This window comes from Barbus barbus (genome assembly GCF_936440315.1).
Source record: "Barbus barbus genome assembly, chromosome: 14".
NCBI lineage: Eukaryota > Metazoa > Chordata > Actinopteri > Cypriniformes > Cyprinidae > Barbus > Barbus barbus.
Genome location: NC_136742.1, coordinates 19,385,365 through 19,398,886, shown reverse-complemented (window position 1 = coordinate 19,398,886; position 13,522 = coordinate 19,385,365). Strand labels below are relative to the sequence as shown.

Sequence of the window (13,522 nt, the reverse complement as noted above, 5' to 3'; positions counted from 1 at the left end):
ACTTCACAGAAGTGAGCGCACCGGCACCTGTCCTGCGCTATTCAGTTTCCACTCTCCACACAAACACTTCAATAGCGCACATTTCTCTAGGTTAACGCCATATTGAGCAGCCATGTAAAGTTGCTAAGTACTACGTACATCTTTCAGATGAAAAGCCATATTTGAGGTCAATGAATGATAGGTGAGCGTTTGCATGTCCTGCCCGAGTGTATTACCACATATACCAGTCGTTAACAATCTGTCAGTCACGGACTGCGTCATTCACTTAACCAACCACACCAAAGCTAACAGGAGAGCATAAAGAGATAGGGCAACTAGAATTGAGTTCAGAATTAAAATATACAGTTTATAGTTTATTTATATAAATGGTATATTTGTGTATAAAGTTGGGTATCACTAATATTCCCGGTCCCGCCCACTCCCGCTGACATTTTTTCCTGTCCCTTCCCAATCACGTGATTCGTAGCGATTTTGTTTCCCATCCCGCGGGATTCCCGTAACCCGCGTTATTCCCGAAAAAATGTTAGCCTCTAATTGACATTACTAAATGGGCCCAGGAATACTTCCAGGAACCACTGTCGGTAAACACAATCCGTGTCCTTTGGGCCAAGACTCATTTAAAATGAAAAGTGGAAAAGTGTTCTATGGTCAGACGAGTTCAAATTTGACATTCTTGTTGGAAATCACACGCCGTGTCCTCCGGGTTAAAGAGGAGGCAGACCTTCCAGCATGTCATCAGCGTTCAGTTCAAAAGCCAGCATCTCTGATGGTATGGGGGTGCATAAATGCATACGGTATGGGCAGCTTACATGTTTTGGAAGGCACTATGAATGCTGAAAGGTTTATAAAGATTTTAGAGCAACATATGCTCCCTTCCAGACGACGTCCATTTCAGCAGGACAATGCAAACCCACATACTGCAGCTATTACAACAGCATGGCTTTGTAGTAGAAGAGTCCGGGTGTTGAATTAGCCGGCATGCAGTCCAGATCTTTCACCTAAAGAGAACATTTGGTGCATCATTAAATGAAAAATACATCAAAGACGACCACAAACTCTTCAGCAGCTGGAAACCTATATCAGGCAAGAATGGGACCAAATTCCAACACCACAACTCCAGAAACTCATAGCCTTGAATCAATGCCCAGTCTTCAAACTGTTTTGAAAAGAAGAGGAGATGCTACACCATGGTAAACATGCCCCCGTCCCAACTATTTTGAGACCTGTAGCAGGCATCAAATTTGAAATGAACTCATTTTGTGCATAAAATTGTAAAATTTCTCAGTTTAAACATTTGTTATGTTATCTATGTTCTATTGTGAATAAAATATTGCCTCATGTGATTTGAAAATCTTTTAGTTTTCATTTTATTCAAATTTAAAAAACATCCCAATGTTTCTGGAATTCGTGTTGTATTATGTAATTATTTATCCCATCAATGACTCATTAAAAACTCATTAAAGATTTTTTCAAACTAAGAAATAAAAAGTATGACTGTCGTAATTACCATAATTACTAGACGACCCGAACCCAAATGTGCTGCCAAGAGCTGTTCACATACTCGGATTCATTTTGGTGTTAATAGAAATGCATGATTCCGAGACTGTGTAATTAAATAATCAATGGACAAAATGTTATGTTTCATTAATAAACTTTTAAAATTCATTTAACTTATTTAGCAGGATATTAGACATTAGTTATCCACCTCTATGCTATCTAATTTCATATTTACTTTACCATTATTAAGACATTGACAGTAGTCATTTATTGGACTAATTAAATAGAAATAGAAATAACATTTTTACTGCAGAATCTGCGGCTGTACGAGTTCTACAAGGATGTGAACACTTTTTACAAGTTAGAATCTTGTTGTTACAGTAATTTCATGATAATAGATTAAATTTACCTCATAACTTCACCCAGAATTAGCCTTTATTTGGACAGTCACAGTGTTTAAGTGCCTTGAATATTATAAATAAAGGGTTTATTACCCAAAATAGTTATTAATAAGCCAGTTGTCTTATTCAGATTTCAGAAAATCTAAATATTGGCTTAATTTGTTTATTCCAATCATTTAAATGCACTTACATGAGATCTTTACATGATTCTTGTGCATTTAACCAAAGCAAGTGAATATGAATAAATATATGAACTATAAAAGCTTCCCGTGGAAGTTTATATTTCCAAACAATTTTTCGACCTTTATCCTCAACTGTACCTCTAAAATAACTTTTCCGAGATATATGCTTTCAAATGAAGTGGGTTCTTACTAGAGATTTTGTGTAATTGTTTGTTTGTTGTGCAGATGTGTGAGCTGCTGCACTATTTCTGTGACTGTGAGCTGAAGCAACGCATTGAGGCTATAGTGGCCTTCTCAGATGATTTTGTGTCCAAGCTGCAATTCAATCAGAAGTTCCGCTACAATGAGTTGATGCAAGCCCTTAACATGTCAGCTGCTGTCACTGCCAAGAAGACAAGAGAGTTCCGCTCACCTCCCCAAGAGCAGGTAAGCCTTCCTTCATAGACCCACATAAAGCTTTATTCTTCATAGAGCTCAGAATGTCCAGAGAAGACCTTTAATGACACTTAAATGAAAGACACGAAAGAACGATATGACACCTTGAATGAAAGATGCCAGACCATCTCCGTTGTCTTCAGCACACGCAGCTCTTAATGTGTTCACTTTTCCTGTTGTATAATTCCAAATATGTTTAGTTTTATTATACAAAATTAACACATTTTGTTGATAGAGGAATGCTCCTCCTGCTGTCACCATGTTAATACTAATTTCTGAATGCAAACTACATTCTTGTGAATTGGAATGAGAAAACAAACACCTTGGCATCACAACAGATTTTCAGCTTTTAACTGAAGATGTACAGCAGGTCTACCAATAAACCAGTGCCAAGGTCTTGACTTATTGTTTTTTGATTGTGCTTAGCACAGCTCCAAGACTGAGTCAGAATAGACTTTTCCCAGAATTATTCATGTGCACTTTTTTTTAATTACACTTCTGTTTCAGTATTTTTAAAAAATGCATCTTTTGCGCCCACTCTATTATTTTTCGAGCCAAATGGTCTGGCATCTTAGGACTGCTTGGCAGAACTGTTCGCCCTGTTTTAAATGCACACCACATCTACTGACTCAGAAAACCCCTTGTAGTTTAGCTTATGTGAGCATCGTAAGCTTATGTCGGAAATAAACTGGCCTGTCACTGTAACCAGGGCAACAGAAAGGTTTCTTACAGATACAGCTGATTTCCATTACAATGTTACATAACTTGTTAAAGGTTATGAAATCTATATTTCATGATCCATCATATTTAAAAAAAAAAAAAAAGATTTTATATTACTTTTATATTTATATTACTCCGTTTTGGTTGTGGTGAAGTGAAGTTTTTTTCCAGAAGCCGCATATATTTTTTATTTCAGATAAACATGTTGTTGAACTTCAGTGCTGGGGATGATTGCACCTGCCCTGAGGAGCTGCAAGAGGAGCTTCAAAGCTTCCATGATGACCTACGACTACATTGCGGTATGTTTATCCATTCTTTCCATTGTTTACTGACATCCTCACCCTATCACTCTTCAAGTAACTATATTCCGTTTTGAAAAAATTTCAAATTCTACATCATGTAATCTTGTGACCTTCTTTCAGTTTCATTCAGTATTAATTATACTTTGTTAAATTCAAGTTTAAATGACAAATCTACAGCCTGTTCTACCACAATTCAAATTCAGGGGTTTTAAAGGCATTTATTCAATTCTGAATGGTGCACAACCCTGATGTCATGTAATGTCATTTGGAGCACAAATAATCGATGCAGATAAAGTTTTCATCTTTGTGTATATACACAGGCATCCCTATGGAAGAGGAAGAGGAGGAGCAGGACACATCTCTTAAAGGCCGCCTAATGTCCCTGGTATATATGATTAAAGGTCGTCCCCAAAAAACTGAGGAAAAACCAACAGAGCAAGAACAGGCTGCTCCTAGTAAGGCTTGTCAAAAATACATTCTTCAAACGTTTTTTATTGCTTAGCGTTTCATTTTGCCCTTTGTTCGGCTGTATCTGGTCACAGAGACTGTCTCCTGTGGGCCAGAACAATCCAAACAAAGCTATGCAAACATTTCTAAAGAAAAAATACTTCTAGGCAGCTTCAAATCAGGAAAAAAGGGTATTAAGATAGCAAGGATAGTAGCATAGACTTAAATCATGTTTCCAGCCATGGGTAGACAGGTACGTATTAAAATGGATGTAATTTGCAGATGTTGGATAAAAAGCGCCAGTGCTGCACTCTCTCTAGATGAGAGAAGTATGCGATTAGAGCAGCTATTCTAAGAACAGCACACGGGGGCAATTTGTGAATAGAAAATATTAATAGATGGAACGACATACACTATTGGACCTAACACATGACTTGGGCCATTTTTAATTTAATATTAGTAATCACTGTTCCATATCACCAGTGTTGCCAAGTCCGTGGTTTTCCCATGGAATTGGGCTACTTTAACACTGTTGCGGCAGGTTGTTTTTCATGTCTGCGGGCTGAAGTGACCCCAATAATGTGATATTTATCCCCTGGAGTGCGAATATCACCCTTATTCATTTATTAATATTAATATACTTTATTCAATATAATACAATACGGATTTATGCTGTAACTGGTGAACTGGTATTCAATGCTTCATATTGCAAAGATCTAATTTACAATGGCTAAGGGGAAAAACAAACCAAAATATGCAGAATCCTAAACAATGCAAATAATGCTATTTTGGTTTTTGTCTCCTCCAGCCAACCTGAAGGAGCTGATATCTCAGACTATGGTCACCTGGGCTCAGGAGTGCAAGATCCAAGACCCGGCATTAGTCCGCAGCATGTTCAGCCTTTTGAGAAGGCAGTATGATGGCATCGGTGAGCTGCTCAGGGCCTTGAGGTATAGCTACACCATCAGTGCCAAGTCTGTAGGGGATGCGATCAACCTGCTGGCCTCACTGGGCCAGATCCGGTCACTACTTAGCGTCCGCATGGGGGAAGAGGAGGGCCAGCTCATGATCGATGGCCTGGGGTAAAATTTCATCTTCCAATCTACTAGGGATATAAATTTATCTGTACCATACCATTATTGTTGTTGGTCAATATTTATTTGTGCATCATAATTTCTCCTATTTAGATTGCCCTTGCCATCATCTTATACTCGCTTACACACTCGCTAACAGTTTTATTTTACCTTTATTTAGACAAAATATTAAAGAATTTTAATATCAATCATCATCTTATCACATCAGCCAGATTTTTTATATCAAAGCATCCCTTCATTGTACAGCTACATCCTATAAAGTGCTTGTCTTATTCTTGCACTCAGGGACATCATGAACAACAAAGTGTTTTACCAGCATCCAAATCTGATGCGTGTTCTTGGCATGCATGAGACAGTAATGGAGGTCATGGTCAATGTGCTGGGAGGAGGCAAGGATAAGGTACTTTTTTGAGACATATTGCTGCAAAAGGTGCTTTTTCTGGGGTGGGATGCTCTGATTATGTTCAGTTTATGTAATTTGTGCATTGCAACTGAAGTCACACCATCAGGATATAACATTCTTCTGTCCGTTTTATCAAATGATAAAGAAAAAGACATCATCAGAAGTTGCTTTTATTTCTCTCGTTGGTCACTTTGGATAAGCATCTGCTAAATTCATAAATGTAAATGTATAGATAATATTGTTTAAGATGATAAAAAGATCCCATGACTCAGTGGACACTTGTGCGTCCAGGCCAGGCCAGGCCAAACCCCTTTCAGCCAAACCTTCTTAAACTAAACACGACATCTAGAGGGATAACACGTAGTACATGGGAAGATACAGTACTTACAGTGACTCATGTCTAACAGCTTAATACCTCCTTATGCATTTGGGGTGGCAATAGGGCGAAAGCTAAGACAAGAACAGAAGGAATGGGTTGCTTCTCATGCCAGTCCTTTTTGGGGTTTGTCGGGAGTCTGGGATGTGAATTAATACCACTGACTATGCCAGATATGACATTGCCACAGTGTCTCTCATTTCTGCTTGGCAGCCTCATTAAAGAGGTCTTACGCAAAGTGACGTGGGTTCCAGACATTTAGGGTGACCATATTCCCTGCTCAGACGAAGTACAAAACATATCTCATATTTCGGTCTGGTTTAGCTGTCTAGGAGGGTTCTTTCGATATCTAGAGTATGTTACATTACACACATTTAGTCACCGTGTGAGGACACGCATGCGAAAAAGATGAAAGGTTTAATTTGAAGTGTGAAGGAAACGATCTCCGTCTGTGAAGAGGTGAAATGAATGCTGTTTTTAACTCTCAGGAGATTGCCTTCCCCAAGATGGTGGCCAGCTGTTGTCGCTTCCTGTGCTACTTCTGTCGTATCAGCCGTCAGAACCAGAAGGCTATGTTTGACCACCTGAGCTACCTCCTGGAGAACAGCAGTGTGGGGCTGGGTAATCACACACAAACACACACACACGGTTCTTGAGGGATGCAGGTCAGGCAGGGCTGAATCATAGTGTCTGTGTTGCCATGTCCACTTATTAAAGTGACTTTGGGCAGGTTGTTTTTTTCATAGTCCCTTTGGGCTTTATTTACAACCAGTCACGTATTAGAGCTTGCAAATGCTAGCTGTGGGCACAAAATGAGATATGCTACACATACACTGCAAAGGACAGCAACTCAAAGGGGAGTGGCAAATGTTGTGTTATATTTCCCATACAAATTGAGTAGTTACAACCCTGTGTTTGGTCTCCGGAGGACAATAAAGGTCTCTAATAACAGTTATGAAATATCCCCACCTGCTGTTTGAGCCACACTCTGTGAATTATTATTAATTGCTGTAGTTTGTTTGTCCATTCCTCCTATTTTTATCCTTTCCCAGCCTCTCACCCACTCCAGTAATTCAATGTTCAAAAGCACATATTTTGCTTTCCCCATAGGCATGCATTTATGCATGAGAGATTTAGGATTTTTTTCATTCAAAAGTTTGGGATCTATAAAATATTTGTAATTTTATATGCTCACAGAGGCTGCATTTATTTGATACAAATGTACAGTAAAACAGTAATATTGTAAAATTTTGCTAAGGTTGGAAAATATAGTTTAAAATGAAATTTATTCCTGAGATTGCAAAGATAAATTTTCAAGCAGTTATTACTCCAGTCACACTTCAGAAATCATTCTAATATGCAGATTTGCTATTCAAGTAAAAAAAAAAAAAATTATGGAAATCTTTAATTACATTGTAACTTCTTTTACTGTCACTTTAAATCAATTTAATACATCCTTTCTTTAAAAAAATCTATAAACCTTCCTTATCCTTAATCCATAAACTCTTCCCAAAACTGTTAGTTGTATTGGTCGGGAAAGTCATTTATTTCAGGCTTGTTGCGTACGACCAGATTGCTTGTTTTCGAGAGAGATCTGGCAACCCTGCACAGTTGCGCTGTTCTGACTGTGAATAATAGCTTGTGCAGCCGAGAGCACCTGACTCTGCAGGAGTTGTTTCCTATAACAGCACATTAATGAGCAGCTGAGAGCCCACTGACCCCTTTATAGGCCTTATCACCCCCAGATCAACGACAGGACAGATCAGATGAGATCAGATGAAGATAAGGCCGAGAGCTGCATCCACATATGTACAATTTTACAATTGTACATCTAATGTACATATTTCTAATATTATAAATATTTCTTTATATTTCTGTTCATATTTCTTCATGTTGCATAGATAGTATTATGCCGCTACAGTGTTAGTTATTATTTTTTTTTATTAATACTATCTCAATGATTGGTATTTGGAAAGCAGCAGAACTAGGTTGTAATCAGAAATCCATCCAAATATGCCAAAATGTATGGTTGTAAACAATAATTAATAGAAATTATATACATACACAGTGAAAAAGATTATAACTCTTTATAAATATTATAACTCTTTATATAAGATTACTATTTATATATGTTTATAGCATAGCATATTATAATAACATGGAAAAGAGGTTGGGGAACCTAGTTGGAAAAAAGGAAAGACTGCCATCTGTTGGTGATTTTGTCTTATTAAAAATCTTCTATCTCTAATGGCCATATGGAAATAATCTTGTTTTCCTATTGGTCTAGCATGCCCAGCCATGAGAGGCTCCACACCTTTAGATGTAGCTGCTTCCTCTGTGATGGACAACAACAGTTTAGCTCTGGCACTTGAGGAACCTGATCTTGAGAAGGTAACAGTTCAACATCAGTACAACATCATCTCTTCACCCATGACATTGCATAATAAGAGTATTTAAAATTACATTAAATTTGTATAATTTATATAGAAGAGTTCCTTGTAAAGAAAAAAAAGTATAAGTGAAAAAGCATTTTGATACGTTTTGTGGCTCAGCGTTACAAATATGCCCCATACTGTATGTGCAGCAATTCTGGATTAAACATACAAAAAATATATAATTTTTTTTTTTGATGGAATATTTACCATTGAGGTAGAAAAGCTTTGGCAGTCACTGAGTTTTTAGTAGAGCATCATCGGATTAAAAAGCAACGTGAATCAAGATATTGTAATTGATGAATTGTGTTACACTGCCAAATAAAGATACTGGCTGAATGGTTGCCAAATAAATTTGGCTAAGCCAATCTTTAGTGCCATTAGTTTCATTTTGGATTCTGTCCATGTGTGTTTTCAGGTGGTGACATATCTGGCAGGCTGTGGCTTACAGAACTGCCCAATGCTCATTGCCAGGGGATACCCAGACATTGGCTGGAACCCAATAGAAGGAGAACGCTATTTATCCTTCCTACGGTTTGCTGTCTTTGTCAATGGTTAGTTCATTTTACCACAAAGATGAGTTTTCATGTTTTTGTTTCTTGGTTGATGGAAAATGATTTGTATCATTATGTACACATTAAGTTTTTAATGGTGTGTGTGTTCTGGTCATTTCAGGTGAAAGTGTTGAAGAGAACGCTAATGTAGTGGTGAAGCTTTTGATCAGGCGTCCGGAGTGCTTTGGACCTGCTCTCAGAGGAGAGGGAGGGCAAGGTTTACTTGCTGCCATGAAGGAAGCCATCAAGATCTCAGAAGATCCTGCTTTAGACCTCCCTAACTTACCCGAGGGGGCTGCACCCATGTAAGACTGTTCAATTGTTCCCTCAAATCTACATTATTTGTCGAAAATCTGAGTTGTAGTTTTAGATATCCTACCACCCCACACTTTGACCTCAGGAATGAGCAAGCATGACTTAAAATAAGCATGTTCACTCTGTTTTGACAGCGTCGGAGAGGATGAAGAGGAGGAGGTCGCCCACATGGGCAACTCTATTATGTCTTTCTACTCAGCCCTTATTGATCTTCTGGGCCGCTGTGCACCTGAGATGCATGTGAGTGCTCATTTCTGCCACATTTTATTGATTTACCAAGCTAGGGGCAAAACTCAGTTTCCTTCACTATAGTGCTGTTACACTGTACATGGCTTCACTTTAATATTATACCGATGCTGTTTTACAGCTTATAAACAAAGGCAAAGGCGAGGCACTGCGTATCCGTGCCATCCTCCGTTCCTTAGTTCCCACTAAAGATTTGGTGGGAACTATCAGTATTCCACTCAAAATGCCGGTCGTCAATAAAGGTTTGTACATGTCACTAGATGACTTTTGAAAAGGTCTGAAGACATAATCTCTGAAACTCATTATGTGCCTAAGATAGATTGATGCTATTACTCTTTCAATGTCATCTTCATCCCTACGTGTCTCATTATCTGTGCTACTTGTTCCACTGTCATTTTAACCCTAATGTCTTTTTGTTTTAACTCTCTCGTTGCTTAGATGGCACTGTGATAGAGCCAGATATGAATGCCAGCTTCTGCCCGGAGCACAAGGCACCCATGGTGCTTTTCCTGGACCGTGTCTATGGTATTGACGACCAAAGCTTCTTGATGCACCTGCTGGAGGTGGGCTTCCTGCCAGACCTGCGAGCATCAGCCTCCCTGGACTCGGTAAGGGTGCTTTGCAGTGCAAAAAAGAGAAAAGTCGCAGACATAAATTTATCATGCTTTGTGTGAAAAAGCCTAAGAGGTTCATGTGATGCCAACCATTTAATATGGTGATTCAGCAGAAGCAAAAAGTGGATAGTGTATGAATATTGAAAAGAAGCCATTTAATTTAGCTACAAATTAAGACTGTATTTTGTGGTTTTGTTATTCAATTTATTTTATTTTATTTTGTATTATTTATTCACGTTTAATCAATATGGTAAATGAGTACATCATGTACTCATTTACATGATGATTTGTTTTTCTTGTTATTTTTGCATTCCATCAGGAGGTGCTCAGGAGCACAGAGACAGCCCTGGCCATGAACCGCTACATTGGATCCGCAGTGCTTCCTCTGTTGACCCGCTGTGCTCATCTGTTCGCTCACACTGAGCACTATGCAACGCTCGTTGACTCTACGCTGCACACCATCTATCGCCTCTCAAAGGGCCGATCACTCACCAAGGCCCAGAGAGATGCTATTGATGAATGTCTACTGGCCATCTGCACGTAAGAACCTCTTGAAAACCTTTAGCGGAGTGGTTGGGATTCCACAGCTCAGGGAAATTAAAATGTCATTTTCATACTATAGATTATCATACTATTTCTTAATTAGAAATTGCTGGAATGTAGGTTAGGTATCATCTGATGTTATTTATACTTTCTTTAGGCATCTGAGGCCATCAATGCTACAGCAACTTGTACGTCGTCTTGTGTTTGATGTTCCACAGCTTACAGAGTACTGCAAAATGCCCATCAATGTGAGTTTAGTAAACAGTAAATATAAGTGCACTACTATTCAAAAGTTTGGGTTGGTAAGATTTTTTAATGTTTTTGTAAGAAGACTTTTTTTGTTCACCAAGGCTGTATTTATTTGATCAGAAATATAGTAAAACAGTTATTTCAAATTGTAATATTTGACAATATTACAGTTTTCTATTTTAATGTATTTATAGTGTCATTTATTCCTGTGAAAGAAAAGTCTTCAGAAACACAAAGCCTGAAACAAAGTCGTCAGTGTCACTTTTTTCCAGAAATAATAACAATAATATCCTTATTTAATGCTCAAGCAACATTTTTTTATTATTATTTATATATTTTTTTTATCAATGTTGAAAACTGTTGTGCTTAATACTTTTGTGGAAACCCTGCTACATTTTTCAGGATTCTTTTATAATTAGAAAGTTCAAAAGAACAGCATTTATTTAAAATAGAAGTGTTTTGTAACATTTACAGTCATTTTTGCTCAATTTAATGCATCCTTGTTAAATAAAATATAATTTCTTTCAGAAACCAAAAATAACCTGACACCAAACGGAAGTGTACATTTCACCTTTATTACCCATCGGTTACAATATTAATTTTAACAAGAATGAAAATTCACTAAACAGCTGGTCAGTAAAATGGTGCATAGTCATTGTCGTTCTTATGAATGCAACACACCATATTTCTGTGTAAATTACTAGTTTTAACTTATTCACCAATCTCAGCAAAATGTTTTGGTGCAAGTATTGTGGTGCTTTTAATGACATTAAAAAGATGTTTGTCTACATTTTCTGTTGATCATGGTGGCAATGATTCATCAAATGATGATCACATAGTGGAGAAGAGTATTGTGATTAAACACATCCAAACACAAAATGTGTTTTATGTGATTCACATTCAGGATTAACCTTCTTTTTATCGTTACCTGTGATTTGCAAAAAATCCTTTTATGAAACATGCACTAAAACAAATGCACAGCAATAACAGGACACACTTTATCCTTGGTGAAAAGGAATGTCTCACTACAGTGAGGTCACACGCCTTATAGTTATAACTTCTGTCATGTGTTTTGACAGCTTTACACACCCTGCACACACACACAGAGCATCTTGATTACACATTACCTGATGCAACTCTCACCATTAGTCACCACAGATCCTCCTACCCATGATCTTTTGATAGGCAGGTGTGAGCAGGTTGTAATCTCCTCAAAGTTTCAGCACCTTGTCTCTATTCTAGCAGCTGTCTCACCCGTTCATAATCACCCCACCATAGGGCAGGGTTATCAGAGGAGGGCTTGGCAGAAGAACACATACCTTTAAATTATGTTTCAGACATGTGAACCAAAAAAAATTCCTAAGTCAAATCCAAGTATAAAATCAATTCTTATTCTAGATAATGAGGGATATTTGAACACAAACTGTCTGAAGAGTATAAAGTATTCTGAATGTTGACAGCTTAATCCACATATCTGTTTACCCTTGCAGCTGTTGACCAATCACTATGAACAGAACTGGAAGTACTACTGTCTGCCAACAGGCCTGGGAAGCTATGGAATGGCATCAGAGGAGGAACTCCACCTCACCAAGAAACTCTTCTGGGGACTTTTTGATGCTCTTTCTCAAAAGGTACAAACATGCTTCAGTATAAATCTGGGCTGTCAGTTAAGCAAACAATGTATTCAAATGAATTGCTTTTTATGCCAATAAATATAACTGATAGTTCACCCAAAAATGTATTTTTTTTTGTCTTTGTTTACTCACCCTCATGCCATTTCAAACCTGTATGACTTTCTTTCTTCTGTGAAACATAAAAGAAGATCTTTTTAGAAATTGCTCTGTTTTTTGTCCATACATCAATAGTCACCAAAGTTGTTTGGTTACCAACAATTTTCTAAATATCTTCTTTTGTGTTCCACAGAAGAAAGGAAGTCATACAGGTTTAGAATGACACAAAGGATCGACAGAGTTTAAATGTTTAAAGGGGTCATAAGATGCTTTTTTTTAAAGATCATTATTTTGTGTATTTGGTGTAACAGAAAATGTTGACATGCTTTAATGTTCAAAAAACACTATTTTTTCAAATACTGTACATTATTGTAGGTCCTCTATGCCCGCCTCTCTCAAAACATAAAATGTGTTGCACAAATTCAAACATTTGGGTTGTGCTGTTCTGTTGTAAACAAATCTTAACCAATGATTCCTAATTGCATCTACATTCGGCAGGCAAAATAAATTGCTTTTGCTTTCCAGAGGTGTAAAGTATTGGAGTAAATGTAACTAATTACTGTAGTTGAGTATCTTTTCGGATACTTTGTAGTTTTACTGCGTATCAAAGATATTAGCAACTTTTACTCTCTATTTCACTACATTTTTGAATGAGTATCTGTACTCTTTACTCCACTACATTTGAAATATATCGCCAACTACAGGGCACTGAAAGTACTATATCTTGTGCGTTTTGCCCTTATGCTGAGTTCACACTGCACGATTTTCAAAGTCGCTGGATCACCGTTGTATTCACACTGCACGACTATCTGGGGTAGTATTCAGTTGCTGGTGTGTTCACATTGCACAATGAATCGCCAACAGGTCCAGATATTTGGCATGCCAACTATTTTACGGGCATTGGCGATTCTGTCAGATCGCGTCTTTGATAATTCACACTGCATGATTGTCACTCGCGTGAACGAGTACCCATTTGCCTCCG

At 37.7% G+C, this 13,522-nt stretch overlaps 1 protein-coding gene across 1 annotated transcript in view; it reads left to right on the top strand.

Moving 5' to 3' along the window:
- Nucleotides 1–13,522, top strand: part of LOC306880365 (ryanodine receptor 3-like) — a gene marked incomplete at its 5' end in the record, with an annotated part of 98,693 nt that overhangs the window by 51,192 nt on the left and 33,979 nt on the right. Inside the window, 15 exons of the mRNA XM_079433861.1 lie at nucleotides 2,306–2,506; nucleotides 3,432–3,534; nucleotides 3,858–3,992; nucleotides 4,793–5,066; nucleotides 5,364–5,478; nucleotides 6,349–6,478; nucleotides 8,145–8,248; nucleotides 8,708–8,843; nucleotides 8,965–9,148; nucleotides 9,293–9,398; nucleotides 9,526–9,646; nucleotides 9,843–10,012; nucleotides 10,338–10,558; nucleotides 10,719–10,809; nucleotides 12,301–12,441. Of these exons, the coding sequence (XP_079289987.1) occupies nucleotides 2,306–2,506; nucleotides 3,432–3,534; nucleotides 3,858–3,992; nucleotides 4,793–5,066; nucleotides 5,364–5,478; nucleotides 6,349–6,478; nucleotides 8,145–8,248; nucleotides 8,708–8,843; nucleotides 8,965–9,148; nucleotides 9,293–9,398; nucleotides 9,526–9,646; nucleotides 9,843–10,012; nucleotides 10,338–10,558; nucleotides 10,719–10,809; nucleotides 12,301–12,441 (2,232 nt within the window). The remainder of the gene's footprint in view (nucleotides 1–2,305; nucleotides 2,507–3,431; nucleotides 3,535–3,857; nucleotides 3,993–4,792; nucleotides 5,067–5,363; nucleotides 5,479–6,348; nucleotides 6,479–8,144; nucleotides 8,249–8,707; nucleotides 8,844–8,964; nucleotides 9,149–9,292; nucleotides 9,399–9,525; nucleotides 9,647–9,842; nucleotides 10,013–10,337; nucleotides 10,559–10,718; nucleotides 10,810–12,300; nucleotides 12,442–13,522) is intronic.